Source organism: Lutzomyia longipalpis, chromosome 1 (assembly GCF_024334085.1).
Source record: "Lutzomyia longipalpis isolate SR_M1_2022 chromosome 1, ASM2433408v1".
Lineage (NCBI taxonomy): Eukaryota > Metazoa > Arthropoda > Insecta > Diptera > Psychodidae > Lutzomyia > Lutzomyia longipalpis.
In genome coordinates, this window is record NC_074707.1 from 27,071,578 (window position 1) to 27,086,769 (window position 15,192).

At 34.2% G+C, this 15,192-nt stretch overlaps 3 protein-coding genes across 17 annotated transcripts in view; 2 read left to right on the plus strand and 1 right to left on the minus strand.

The window, feature by feature from the left end:
• The window catches only part of LOC129797530 (uncharacterized), a 55,825-nt gene extending 51,065 nt beyond the window's left edge, over positions 1-4,760 (minus strand). For 7 of the 14 annotated variants that reach the window (XM_055840225.1, XM_055840223.1, XM_055840216.1 and 4 more), the window contains exon 1: positions 4,420-4,760. The gene's annotated coding sequence lies outside the window, so the exon portion shown is untranslated. The remainder of the gene's footprint in view (positions 1-4,419) is intronic. The other 7 variants (XM_055840227.1, XM_055840226.1, XM_055840218.1 and 4 more) reach the window with 2 other exon arrangements.
• LOC129797484 (protocadherin-23) overlaps positions 1-15,192 on the plus strand; it is a 953,251-nt gene that overhangs the window by 353,827 nt on the left and 584,232 nt on the right. The window lies entirely within an intron of this gene.
• Positions 1-15,192, plus strand: part of LOC129797509 (uncharacterized) — an 86,131-nt gene that overhangs the window by 61,071 nt on the left and 9,868 nt on the right. The window contains exon 5 of the mRNA XM_055840164.1: positions 13,825-14,118. Within this exon, the coding sequence (XP_055696139.1) occupies positions 13,825-14,118 (294 nt within the window). The remainder of the gene's footprint in view (positions 1-13,824; positions 14,119-15,192) is intronic.

Below are 15,192 nucleotides of genomic sequence, written 5' to 3' on the forward strand. Positions count from 1 at the left end.
ATTTAACATATAACGACTGGGAATTTTTCCCGAAATTTTGAATTTAATGCATTCCCCCTTGAATTTACATTCTAGCATGAAAATTTTTTATCGATTTGTCAATTAAGAGACTTTCCTTCGAAAGAATCAAATTTATGTCAAATTCAGCTAGCTTCTCTTACCAATTGACGCCTTCAATCTTACACTTATTCCCTCATGTATGGTAAAGATTTGAAAAATTTCATTTCCAATTTTCCACGATACGAATAACAAATAGAAATTCCATCGATATGCAGGAAATGTAGAGGAAAAGTAAACTTCTGGGAGGCAGCAGAAATGGATATATGATAAAAAATTCTACAAGGAGTGATCGTGACGAATACGAGTGAAATGCACCTCATCTTCCATATTATGTGCAAAAATTCCATCATATTTTCTAACTTATACGATTGTGGAAATATATATATTTCTATGTATAGATTTCCCATATAATACTATACATATTCCTCGAAACTTTTGAGTGTCAGATTACAATGTCTAGTAGCTCCAGAATGATGTTAAAATTAATTGGAATTTCACATAAATGTAAGATTTTTGTGTTTTATTTTTTTCGTACCCGAGAGCTATGCTAGTCTGTTTTTTGATAGGATTCTTTTTCAAAAATAAAGCTCAATTTTTTTTATGACTGAAGAGTCACTCCAACATTCAAAATACATAAATGGACAGACATGAATGTTAAAAATTCAATAATGTAATGAGATGAAAAAAATCAAACGAGAACATTCATTTCGACAGGGTCATGTAAATTTGGATACCCGCTGAAATGAAATTTTTGAATCTGTATCCGACAAGTCTTATCCATTTACGCTATCAAATTGAACATTTTCCTCGTTTCCACTTGACTTCGCGTATAAAAATCAATTCATTCCAATATGTGTTCACCCTCAACTTTGATTTCTCTGCCACCCTCGTTGTCCATGTTCCGTGGTCGGAGTCTTATATAAGAGCAATGGTAGCAAGTCTGTTTCAACCCCCACCCTCTCACCGGAAGTTGGCCAGACACCCCTGTACAGACCTCAATAGAATCGCTACTACCCATGTAGCTGACAATCCCAAATCTATGTCAAATATGAGAAAATTCATGTTTTCGCTGAAGACATCATTTTTTTTCCTTTTCGTTCTATCGATTGCTTTTCATGTTAGACATTGTTTGCTACTTTAGCGACAACTTCCTTGTCCCCGGGATCCACTTGTCCGAGATATTTATTCAGTAATTTGATTTATCGCTCCACAATCGTTTCCTCCACAGCGAACACAAGGACGCAAGTGAAACAAAGAAGGACACCATCTATCATATCTGATCGTCGAATATTTTTTCACCCCTTCAGGCTGCGAGGAGTGGCAAATTTGTTTCAATTTCTCATTATTGAACTTTGACTTGAGATATAACGTGTTGGAAATTCATATCGATTTTAGAATTTTCCCAGTGAAAATATTATACTTTCAAGAAATTGAACTTGTGAGATTTTCGGATGTGATTATGTACCAAGTTTAGGACCTACTAACATAGCCATAGATTTTATGACGTATTATTATATTAGTTGGTGAGTCATTTGAATTTAAACTAGGAGAAGACTCTCTAATTTTATTTCTTGTTTGTTATATGTATACATTTAATTGGATACGCCATCATAAGTAGTTAAATAGCTACCTAATTTACTCGAGATAAAGATGACAGAGATATATTTATATTAATCGAGTTACTTTAAAGTCTAGAAGATTTTCTATTCTCACAACTTGTGATTGTAATATACTTTCTTTGTATGTAATCATGAAATATTCTTGTAGGCCCAAGAGATATTTAACAATTATCCATGCGAATAATTCTGATTAAAATAATTAACAATGTACATTATCAATGTATTTATTATTTATCGACAGGAATGAACTCTCTCTCTCGGGGGTATTACGAATTTAATTGATTTCTGACCTCATCGGAATTTTAATTTTAAAATACTATTGAGTGAAATCTTTTCAATACATTATTCAACGTGGCTATTTGTTCATAAAATGAGTATCATCTGTATTATCCTAACTCTGATTAATATATGTATTTCATTAAAGAAATCTGACTTTAAACAAGCTTTAACACACTCAAATTGATTAAACTTTGACAGAATAAAGCTCTGTGGTAAACTATGTAACTTTAAAAACAATAATTGAGCAGAATTTTGGTAGGTATCTATATAAGAAAAAAAAACAGAAAAAATGTGACAGATCTCTAAACATATCATTTTAATATTTAATACTAAACGTGAAAGTGTCCTACTTGAATTTCTCATAACATTTTCAGAATTCTCATTACTATTTCACAATGAATGAGTGCGATGAGCATTTTGTAGACATTTTTTTTTAATTTTGCCTCAAAAATCTTTACAAAAAATGTGAAAAATAGGTATTTACCACGGTTGCGATTTATTTGTCGTTTCGTTGAATGCAATTTAATGCATTTCGTGCTGAACAGCTTTTCTCTTATAAAATGAAGTTGGGTCGTTTATTTTCAAGTGTCATCGTGCTCTGTTGTAAATATATCTGGTATTTGCAAAACTCGCTTATGTGCAAGATAGAAACCTACAGATGTACTCATTTTATAGTTTTCAACTAAAAAATGAAAAGTAAGGCTCCAATTAATCCACTGCTGAATTGATTTATTTATTTCACTTTATGAAAAATCGTAGAATTTGATATTGATGTAAATTATTTTTTATCAATGACAAAATCCTCTCGTTTTAGGTATTAGACTAATCAAAATATCCAAATTAATAGTGAGTATTGATTTAGAATTTAGCCTTGAATGACTGAAATCTAAGCTGGGTTGGGAAGAGTCAAAGCAAAGCCATATTATGTATTAGAGGGATTAAATTTATAGGGTATACCTATAGTTTTAGAACAGAGCTACAAAGAAAAACTCTAGAAATTATAACTTCAGAAAATAAAATAAAATTGTACCTATACCTAATGTAATTTTTCAAATATTGTAAAACTTTTACTTCTTTTGATAGCCTCTGGGTCAGTGACAAATTTCTATACACAGAAAATAAAAGTTCGTAGCATTGTTCGTCAAATTTCTTGAAAGGTTCGTAACTCCAATGCTTTTACATGGGAAAATTCACCTCCAGGTTCGTAAAATGGGGTTAACCTCCCTGGGAGTGAGACCCCATTTTACCAACCTGGAGGTGAATTTTCCTATATAAAAGCATTGGAGTTACGAACTTTTCACGAAATTTGACGAACAATGCTACGAACTTTTATTTTCTGTGTAGGTGGGTTAGAGCCTTATCTATTTTTTTTCAATTATTATTTTAATATGTTTTACTTTTGCGTCTAGATATTGAAATTCAATATGAAAAACAAGCAAAAGAGTTTAGATTATACTTAAATTTTTCTAAAATGAATTTATTGTTCAATACTATTGTATAAAGTTTGAAACACCTATTCAAAATTGATTTTGAACATCTTTAGAATCTCAGTATGAGTGAATGTTCCATGCAGATCCTGATATGTAGTCCATTACTGTGCTGCATAGACAGAACTGACACGAAATTCAATATGAAAATTCAATCATGATAAAAAAATCATTGAATATTGCATTATTCTACCCTTATTGCTGTGACGAAATGGAAAAATTTTTCGCCTCATGTTGTGCTCTTGCATACATACCTACATAAATGTATGTATGTATGTGGGAAAAATTCAATGTGAAATTGGTAGAGAATGCGAAGCTTTCTCAATAAACGACTAAATGTATAAATAGTATGAAAAGCCCTTTAATTGTAACTTTGTGTTCAAATGATAGAGTATTGATTAATTAATTTCCAACAACACCCCGCAACCAGAACTGTAGCTAATGAGCAGGGAAAATTGATCCTGAGAGTGTTATTTTCTAATGAGCACACACGGTGATCGCATATGCTTTTAATTGCTACGCAACAGATCACTTTAAGCAACTGAGAAGGTATTCAAATGTGTGTTTATCAAATGAGAACGTATTTTTCAGCACAATGTTTATGCGCCACGTAAAATTAAATATCTCTTCGGTGTAGCAATAATTAAATTTGATGTTTTTCTTTCGAGAAAATGGTATGGGAAAACAGTGCAAAGGGAAAGAGAGGAAAGTTGCTCGTAGCGCGAAAAAAAGGTTATCATTGTCCTGGTTGAAAGTTTAAGACAATTTATGAATCATAGGGCGAAATAAATGTCCTCGTTTTTTTGTTGTAAGAGAAAAAAAAAAGAATGCTAACTTTTTTTTCTCGTGGGGCAAGAAAAGGTAAAAGAAAGTGGAGAAGGGCCAAAATATTGTTGGTATATCTTTCTTGCACTTATATATTTTTTCTCTCTTTTCACTCTCTTCCCATGAATATTTATAAAATGAAAATTTACGTGAAGCTACTCCTCAGGCACAAATAACTTTTTCACCTCTTGAGTTTTCTTTTGCAAGACCTTTGTTTCTTCCTTTTTATTTAATTTAATTTTTTTTTTCTCAACACATCACCATACGGTAGAGAAATTAATTGGTTCTTCTCTGTAAACACCTCAGTGAACTGCACTAACTTTATATCAGAGTTTATCAATTTTTGCGTACGGCATGTGTATGCGGTTTAATATTTAAAATTGAGAAATATTTCCACGGTTTGGGAAGCACACTCTAAACTGGGAGACTTTTGGGCAAAAAGCACGACTCACAGATCCATTCTGTGCCGCTTCTGAAATCCAACTGACTGTAACCGGTGCGAAATGTACTGTGAGCCCCGAATGGTTTGTGGGGCGCGAAGGAGACAAACCTAGAAGTGCTTTATTCTGAGAGTATTGGGCACGGCCGAAGGAAAAAGGATGAACATACGACCATTGGATGGTAAAAAACCATGCAAGAAGAGTCAAATAGTATTTTATTACATTGAGACATTCTGTATTGATAGGAATTTGCTATTCGTTCTATATACATATACGCGGTATATTGTAATAGCATTAATTATTCTAATGGATCTCAGGAGAGTTTAATTAATGCTAAAATCTCTCTTTCAAAAAGAAATGTCCCACATGGCATTTTTTCTGTAATACCGTGAAGGGATATTGTAAGGAGTGAGATAAATATAGAGAATAAGATGAATGAATAAGAATATGTAGCAAAAGCTCAACGCTTTGAGCTTTTTTCTATATGTACGTACAATCAACATTACAGTTGGAGCATGCAGTTCCTTTGCTATATACTCTATATACTTACAGTACATACACTCTCCACACCCTCCCCTCTGCTCGTAAGCCGGTGTATTCGTCTCTCACTAAGGGGTTTCGTGTCCTAGGCTAATGGAAGTTGTGTTGATCGATGATGGTGATGAGTTGTGTGCAAGCACCATCAGGAGTCTCACTATAAATATTCGCCACCAGGAGCGACATTTTCCGGCAACATGTATAACGATTCTCTCACCAAAAATGAAAAGTGAGCCGCTGATGCCGTCGTTAGTATACAGGGATGACACTTCATAATCACCGTAACAAGGCGCCTCTACTTAATTTTGATAAATTACACCCACATGAAACTTTTTCTTGTTCGCCTCACTTCTTCGTATATTGACTCCTAATCAATATTAATTAATTCTAATTGCTGATTTTTTTGTACATATATCAAATTAATTCAACTAAAAAGAATAATTCTTTTCGGATAAATTACAAAAAATTTCTACCCAGAAACTTTATTATCTCTTAATACCTTATTGTTAAAAGAAACTTTAATATTTAAAGGGTTCATGCATTATGAGTTTATACTTAATTGTACGAAATATATAATCCTTATATTTAAAGTTTATTTACATTAGTAGGGGAGAGCGGGGTTAAAAAAGTCACTTAAGGGTTTAGAAAAAGCTCAAAATATCATATTTCCCAAACAGATAAAACGAAATGTATAGCTCATTTCTTTAGGAAATTTACTGCCCTACAACTCTTTCTCAGATCATTTTCTTCTATCTAGCTAGGAAATATGATATTTTAGGCTTTTTCCAAACCCTTAAGTGACTTTATTAGCCCCGCTCTCCCCTACCGTTATAATATAAATCAAATTTTGACAATAAAATTATAAAATATGTACCTACCTACATTTGAATATCCAATTAAAAGTTTGTTTAATTAATTTCCTTGAAAATTCTACATGACCTTAAAACTTACAAATATAATGAAATTTATCCTATATTTTTGAAATGAATTTCTATTTTTCGTAGATAAGTTTGTTTGTAAATTAATTAAATTTTGTTAGTTTTCGATTAAAAAAATGGGTGTCCTAAAATACCTATAAAGTACATACGTTCTTAACATTTCATGGGTTCTATATTAAATGAAAAAGCAGTTATTTAAATAGATATGTTCGTTTTCGTATGAAATATTCCTCCTTTTGCCTTTATAGGTCAATAAAAGTAATGAAATTTCTTTTATATTGGTACTAGAATGAATTTTTAGCATGCCATTTCTTTGATCTCCCTTGTAAATCCCACGGTATAAAAAGAAGGGGTGTGATATACAAGGGTAGAAATACGAGCAAAAGCTAAGCAACAACTAAAAAAAAGTATAGCCCTAGAAATGAGATGTTACATTGGGTGTATAATTTCGGCAATTTCTTTTGCGTGTTTGCAGTGGGGACGCCGGGTTTTTGTCAAAATGCTTTAGGAATGGGCAGATTAAAATAATACAAGAGTTGAGACGGAACACAACGGGCAAAAATAAAAAAAGAATTATGTATTTAGAGCATGAAACTTTTGCAGTTTGTTATAATCGGTATATACTTACATATATGTATTTTTAAACCCTAAAATTCTGAGTTTAGTCTGATCCAGGAGATTTTAGAAATTTGTGAAAACTGACTAACTTTCTTTTCAATATTCCTTTGGAATATTATACAAATAATTTAAAATATTTTACATACACCAATCGTGACAACTGGCTAAAGTGGGTTGGTTTATAAATAGGTATAAAGTTTCATATCCTTGAAAGTCTATTGGGTTATAAAAATATATAAAAATGAAATATTTGTTTGACTCGTTACACAAAAATGACAATTTTTCATGTAATGCAACCTCAGAGTAATTTAAATATCATGCAAAATTTGAAGAAATTGATGTCAATTTTAGTTAGTCACGCTCATCAGGCAGTATGCTTACTCGGATAGCCTAAATTATGTTTATTCAAGAGAATGTATATCCCTAACCTGTCCCACTAATCATTCTGTTCATGCCGATTTCTATCATTTTTAGCTGTGATTCTTTCGAAGAAAAGAATAGCACAGCTTCTGTGTCCACTCTAAAACTCAAGGTCGTCGGATCGGGCTCAAACTTGGTATGAGCACGAATTAGGGTCCCCACATTTCAAAAAACGTATGCGCCGAAAAACTTTTCCGGCCGTCCGTCCGTCCGTCCGTCCGTCCGTCCGGCCGGCCGTAGTTTGGAGCTCAATTACAAGAGAACGGTAATAGATAGAGACTTGCGGTCAACGGCAAAGTTCAATTATCGACTGGAAGTCGTCCAACTATGATATCAAATTCACCCCCCCTCCCCTGCATCCGCCATTTTGAATTTTTTTCAATTTTGTTTTTGCTATATCTCAGCCTCTATTATAGCTAGAGGTCTGAAATTTTAATATGTTGTAGGAGCCTTTAAGACCTTTTCAACAATACCCCATTTCCAAAAATCGGACAAGCGGTTTAGCAAATATAGAGTTTTATAGAAAGTCGGCCATAACTCCTAAACCGCTTGACCGATTTGAACCAAACCGGTTTTGAATGAAAGATCTCAAGAAGTTCTACAATTATGTATACATAGGAAGTTTCAAAAGTTACCGCTAGAGGGCCTACAATCAAAAACAAAATTTTCGATGAGTTTTCGACCAGTTTTCGATTAATATCTCAAAAACTGGACGATAGATTTCGATTAAATTTTAGTATGTTGTAGGTGATAGACACACCTTTTAACCAAAAAAAAAATAAAAAAAATTTATGTCGCGGTTTCAGAGATATAGACCAAAACAGGTTTCCATATGTACCGATTGTTGTAATATTGCCTTATATCGGCTTAACGGTACTTGATAGAGGATTTTTGATTGAAGTTTCAAGAGGTATAGTGGGCATGACCTATCAGATTTTACTAATTTCAAAATTCAAAATGGCCGCCTTCTGCCATTTTGTTACATCAACAATTACTTTCACCTATTTACATATTTTTTAAACAAACTATTAGGCGCCCCGCGAAGCGGGGCGCCTTTTATATACATAAAAAATATATAAACACATAAAAATATATAAAAATATATAAAAATATAAATATTGTACATATGTATATCAGTACAATGATGGTCCAGCAGAAAAGGGAATGTACTGGTAAGTTTCACTTACGGGCTGTGATTCTTTCTTCAGATGAAAGTCCAAGTGTAGTGAAGTACAATGATGGTCCAACAGAGTAAAGGGAATGTACTGGTAAGTTTCACTTACGGGCTGTGATTCTTCCTTCAGATGACAGTCCAAGTGTGGTGAAAATTGAGATGGATAAATTTTTAGGAATGGCTTTCTCACGCATCGAATCACAGCCAACGCGTGTAAATTCTGGGGAAAGGCTTACTCATGCGCGTTGGCTGTGATTCGTTGCGTGAGAAAGCCATTCCTAAAAATTTATCCATCTCAATTTTCACCACACTTGGACTGTCATCTGAAGGAAGAATCACAGCCCGTAAGTGAAACTTACCAGTACATTCCCTTTACTCTGTTGGACCATCATTGTACTTCACTATTTTTAGTTGTTTAATTTTTTTCCGATGGGTTTTCTCTTGAATTTTCAAGCTTTTATGCTTTTTTTCTTAATTCTATAGAGACTTAGGAACGGATGAGAAAGAAATGAAGCTCAAAAAGCTCTTACATGTGGGTATTTCACTATTAAGCTGAAAGCACTTGTCCACCATGTCTCCGCACTTCCTGACTGTATGCGACATAATCATCAATGTGTAGGTTCTGTATATAATCTGGTGCCGTCAGATGGATAGACTGTGTGGCTTTCTCTGCCTCGTGCTTCGAGCTTTTGCCAATATAATGGGTGAGAGATGTGAATAGATGGATGTGAAGGATGGTTTCCATAGAGATATGCTTCCCTCTGACGTCACTTGACCCCGCATATAATTATTATTACAACAAGTTAATACCCAACGAAAATGTATTCACACTTTTTCCACAACACGGAGCATCTCGATGGAAATTGTGTGGCAGCACAAAGATGGGGCTCATCGAGATAAATGGTGTTCAGTTATGTGTCTTTTATTTTAGTTTGTGCCCACTTGAATGATATTTACTTCGATATTAATGATGAGAAACCTTCCATTGCGTGGAGTTTCTTTTTTTTTTCATCTGCTTCTAAAGCTACGTAGGGCAGAGACACACCCCCGCCTCTGTAAGATGTTCATGGTGTTTTTGTCTTATCCAAAAGCCACGGAGTACAAAATGTACAGAGGAGACGAAGTGGAGGGAAAAAAGCTGACAACAAAGCTAACGACAAATGGCAATAGAAAATCAAACGGAGGAAAAAATGTGAGGGTGAAAAGTGTTTGGCGCCACTTTTACTCCACAGAAGAAACGACGCAGAAGAGGAAAACTCAAGAACAATCATATTTCATTTTCAAATCGTGCCATGTAACCACCCAAAACACGCATATCTTGTCACACCAGAAACTGATACCTATCTCCCCTTTTTTTCTCATACACGTGGTGCTATGCTATGCAATAAGAATAGGTTCTATAGCTTACAGCTGATAATAAGGATACCAATGTATGTATAGTTGTAGACTTGGAAATTTTTATGAAATTTTATGACATTTGCAGTTTTGCCAGTAGAGAAATTTCATCCATAAGCTAAGGAAGAAAAATTATCTTTTAGTGTAAAATTCTACTATATTTTGATAAAGCTATAAATGGGTAAACATTCCACTAGGGAAAATCTACGTCAAAACTTTAAAATAAATCGACTTTCATATAACTTTATCCAAGTTTCTCATACTGCTTAATGTATCTTGATCGTATACATTACAGCACCATTTCATCTATAAGACTGTATATATGTACATTATATATTCTTAATGAGTTATAGTGGAGCATCTTTATGAACTTATAAAAACACATGCATATACACATAACTAAAATATGTATAATTATTTATTGTAAGATCCATTATAGGTCTATTTATTTCTTTAAAGTTAAGTTAAGTTAGTCAGATAAAAGTTCATATTTGAAGAGCTTTTTAAAAAAAAATTCAATGAAAAATTTGATATCTAATGAAATTTCGTTTACATCATTTATTGAATTTTTTTAACTCAAAAGTCTACATGAATTGTGCACAAGAATTTCAATAATAAAATCTTCCCATAGATGATTAATTGGTGGAAACTTGAGAGATTTTCGATGTTTCCGAAGATAATGAAATATTTCAATGGCTCAAAGTACAAGTTTCTCATGCCTCCCTTCAGAGAAATGTATGTATGTATGTAATAAAGGGAAACTCTTGAAATTCCGTGCGAGTGGGTTTTGGGGAAAGATATCAAAATCAAGCTAATGTCACTCATTGGGAAATCACATAGAATATAATCCCTCTTCATTGTTGTATTCCCTTTGCGATTTTTCTTTCATTTCAATTTATTTTGTTTGCGTGATTTCAATCTTGACATGTGAGCTCCAACCACCTATTCTTTTTTTCGCTTTCACCACTCCCCATGCCATCCATGAAATCATCCTCATTGTTCACACTTACTGAATTTTGGGTGTTGGGGGAACTTTGTGAAATTCCCCCTACTGTATGTGGGATTTACTGCTGCGGTGTGGTACTTTATAAAACTCTCTCTTGGGGGATACTTAATCAATATCTCAACTTTCGAGAGATTTTTTTGCACGATTTTTTTTTCTTTATCCTTTTCACGTGGTAACTTTTCTCACAAACCTTCATCATTTGCAGTTCTACTTTAGAAGAGAAAATCACATGTGCTGATGGGGAAAAGATGCGGTTGCTGGGGTTGGTTTAAGATGAAGTGATAAGAGTTTTTGTAACATTTTGATACTATTGGGATTTATGAATTAGTTGTTTGTGCTTCGCTACAAAATTGACAAAGACTATTTAGACATGATTTGTCGCCACATTATGTGGCGCCAAGGACTACTTTCTCATCTTATCTCATATGTTTCAGGGTTTAATTAGAGTGTAAACTTTGGGTTCTTGTTGAACAAACTTTGTTTATGCAAAATGTGTGGAATAATTGAAAGCTCCTTCGTATTCAAATGCTTTAAATTGTAGAAGAAAGGTTTCGTGGAGGCACAAGTGGTGGCAATTCCCACTGTCTTCTCTGCATATACAATCACTGTAGGCAACAATCTGTCCTCAATTGTAGATGGAACACGTTGGGGTCTTGTATGTGTATTTAATAAAGTACGTAGACACAATTTAATTTACCTTATATGGGCGTTTTGCGTGTGAAAAAGCATCAACTCACTCCCTTTCAATCCACAATAGGGTCTGTGTTTTATTTTCAGAGCAGCTGTGAGAGTGTGTTTACTTGTGCTTTATCGTAGCTTTAGTTACAAAAGCTTTCTTTTTTCATTTAAAATTTAATTCTATTTTTTTTGTTTAAATATAGGTATGCAAAAAAAGAAAATGAATAATTATCAATCGTTATACATAATGAAGTATATAGGTTACCAATTGTATAAAACATTGCAATTTTTTACTTTACTATTTACGATCTCTATATTTTACCAATGAAAAACTTATTTTATTTATCTTATAATTAAGTATGTAGAAAAGAATACAATATAATTTTATTATTAAAGTATTTCTTTAAAAAAAAAATTTGATTCCAACACCCGCAACTATGTTTTATGATATCGACTACAATGGATATTTATTACTCAAACTTTTCCTGTGGAAGTGGGCTATACAGAATGGCAAAAGGAGGATAAAAGTATGATGAACTACATAACACTATATAATTCTTCCACTCATACAAAACTCTTACACTTCATGTTCTTTAAGAGAAAATAAAGGAGATTCATAAACTTTCCTCGCTGGCATCCAACTTCACGAATAATTGCTCAAACTACAAATACAATTCCCATTATTTTTTCCTCTTTCTTTCCCAATCTCATTTCTTTTGCCTCTCATAGAAGTCGTTTCCATACTAGAAATTTCAATTTTCACATTCCACCGTGTGCTGAAAATTTTCCCACTTTTGAGTCAATTTGCGAGGAAAAGATAGTTTATGCTTTTCTTTCGCTTTCAGCACCGTAATTAGATTTTTTCCCAAACGATTCGAAAAGTGTCAGTTACGAGGAACTTCACCCCATGAACTTTTTTTTTGTTGAAATTGAGTTGATTAATACTTTTTTTTAGCGAAGCTGAATTCTAATTCACTCACATTCAGTGAGAAAAAATAGAAGCGTTTTTTTTTTAACGATTTTTTCTTATTCTTTGAATTTTTTCCATAGGAAATTGTTTACCAAAAATATAGTTAATAAAAGACAAATAATAAAAGTTATCAAAGGCTTTGTTTTGTTTTATTTGCAGTAAAAGAAAAATCTTGAGAAGACCTGATTAATTAATTACAATATATTTTAGTGGTTAATTTGGTATTAAATCACGAAAAGTTTAGTAACTACGAGAGGTCTCCACCAATGTACAGAAGAATACTTATTAATATAATTATTTATAAATTCATATTTATAAATATATAATGTGTTTTTTTTTCAAAGAGCAAAAAAACTTTACTTCACGATCTCATACAATTTCCAAAGTTTTCAATCACGACTTTTTTCCAGCATAGTGTGCTCAACACAACCTTTTCTTTGTTCAACTTTTCGAAAAGTTACGCCTCCAACTTCTTCAGTCTTTGTTCCTACTCCTAAATGTTCTTTATGCGTGCTCAACACTTAAAAGTTTTCCGCACAAACGACTTTACGGCAATTACAATAATTCTGTAGACACAGCATGAAGGAGGGACCCCCCGATGTTTCCATTTGAACTTCCATCATTTTTCTCACAGTAGAAATTTTAACATATTTTCCGTAGTTTTCCTTGTGCCGTTCCTTTTATAGCATGCTACTGTGTGCAATTTATGTTCTTGCAATGTCCTGAATTCCTTTCTCTGGAGGAGTATACTTTGTGTAAAAAGGATGTAATGCCAAACATTTCCTCACGACGGACACACATAGTACCCACCCAGTTGTGTCTAATAATAAATTTTCAGGTAAAGTATTTACCTTCAATTCCACGTGGCCTCCCTCCTATGGTGGGTTACATCTGCTTGGCGCATAATGTTTGCCATTGCTGTCTGCAAATGTATAAATTTTATTTGTGTATTTGGCATAAAAGGCAACATGGCCAGTATGTGTAGGCCCCTCAAGATATGGACCACATGAGTTGGAACTTCAAAGTAAAATGCTGTAAAAGCGTGGAAATTCTGCTTCTCTGAGGGATACGCTGAACGTTCCCCACGCACAGAATTTCCTCATCGTGACTCCGAGAGAATATTTTGAGGGCAAGTTTGGGAGTTATGACTGATAAATATAAAATGGAATTAGGCCAAATTTAATTATGCAGTATTGAGTTTGATACATCCCTCTGCCAGGGTACTTTTTTTCCACAATGAAGGATTAAGCGGGGATTGGGTATAATTTTGGCGCAGTGAATTCGAATATTGTATATGATATTTTTGGCAATCTGCATTCATGAGGAGCGATACGAGATTGAGACTGAAACGATTATCCTTGATCCATCTGAATTGCAGATGAATGGTGCCACATACAAATCACAGACAAAAATCTCAGCTGGTGGCGTTGGACGAAACTTGGCGGAGGCCATTAGCAAACTCCATGGGGCTGCTCGATTCATCTCCGCTGTGGGTGGTGATCAAAATGGTGCATTCATCCGCAGACATTTACCCAAAATATGCAACACAGACTCAATGATTACCGATCAAACTCATCCCACGGCCAATTGTGCCGTCCTCCTGGATTGCGATGGCGATTGCAAAATCATCGTGGGTGATATGCAAATTCATTCTTCCATCTCCCCGGATTTGGTGAGTAAAATGTAAAATACTTTCAGCTTAATCCCATATGCGGACGGCACAGAATACCCATTTTTCCAAATCCCATATAGAGCTCGATATGTATCCATTTAGTTGTTTGTGCAGTGACAATTTATGATCAAAGCCATGCGAATTGAGCTTTTCACAGGACATGTCTCCCATGCGATAACTTGCTAAAATATTATCATGAAACGAGGTAAATTGGAGCTTCGCGGGGATTTGTTGCGCTTCGCGCAAATTTTAAAGAGAAAATAAATTGTGATGGTTTAAAGGCAGATTTGGGCCACTTATCGATCCCAAAAGAAAAAAAATGCAAAGAGAAGAAATCAATTTCATACAACACTTTAGGCGCCAAATTCAAAAATTTGCAAAAACTGCATGAAATCTCTAAGGGGGCTACCTGAAGGGGGGCTTTGGGGGGAAAATGGATACGGCCATCTGAAACCGCCTGTTATAAGGGGCCTCTGTACCAAATTTCATCGCGATCGGTCAAACGGTGTGGATTTGTATAAAAAAGTCGGAACGACGATTACCAAAAAACAGGCCTTTCTTTATTATATAGATGGGAAGCTCTCATCGAACGAAAAAGAAAAAAAAATTGCAAAGAGAAGAAATCATTTTCATACAACATTTCAGGCGCCAAATTCAAAAATTTGCAAAAACTGCATGAAATCTCTAAGGGGGCTACCTGAAGGGGGGCTTTGGGGGGAAAATGGATACGGCCATCTGAAACCGCCTGTTATAAGGGGCCTCTGTACCAAATTTCATCGCGATCGGTCAAACGGTGTGGATTTGTATAAAAAAGTCGGAACGACGATTACCAAAAAACAGGCCTTTCTTTATTATATAGATGGGAAGCTCTCATCGAACGAAAAAGAAAAAAAAATTGCAAAGAGAAGAAATCATTTTCATACAACATTTCAGGCGCCAAATTCAAAAATTTGCAAAAACTGCATGAAATCTCTATGGGGGCTACCTGAAGGGGGGCTTTGGGGGGAAAATGGATACGGCCATCTGAAACCGCCTGTTATAAGGGGCCTCTGTACCAAATTTCATCGCGATCGG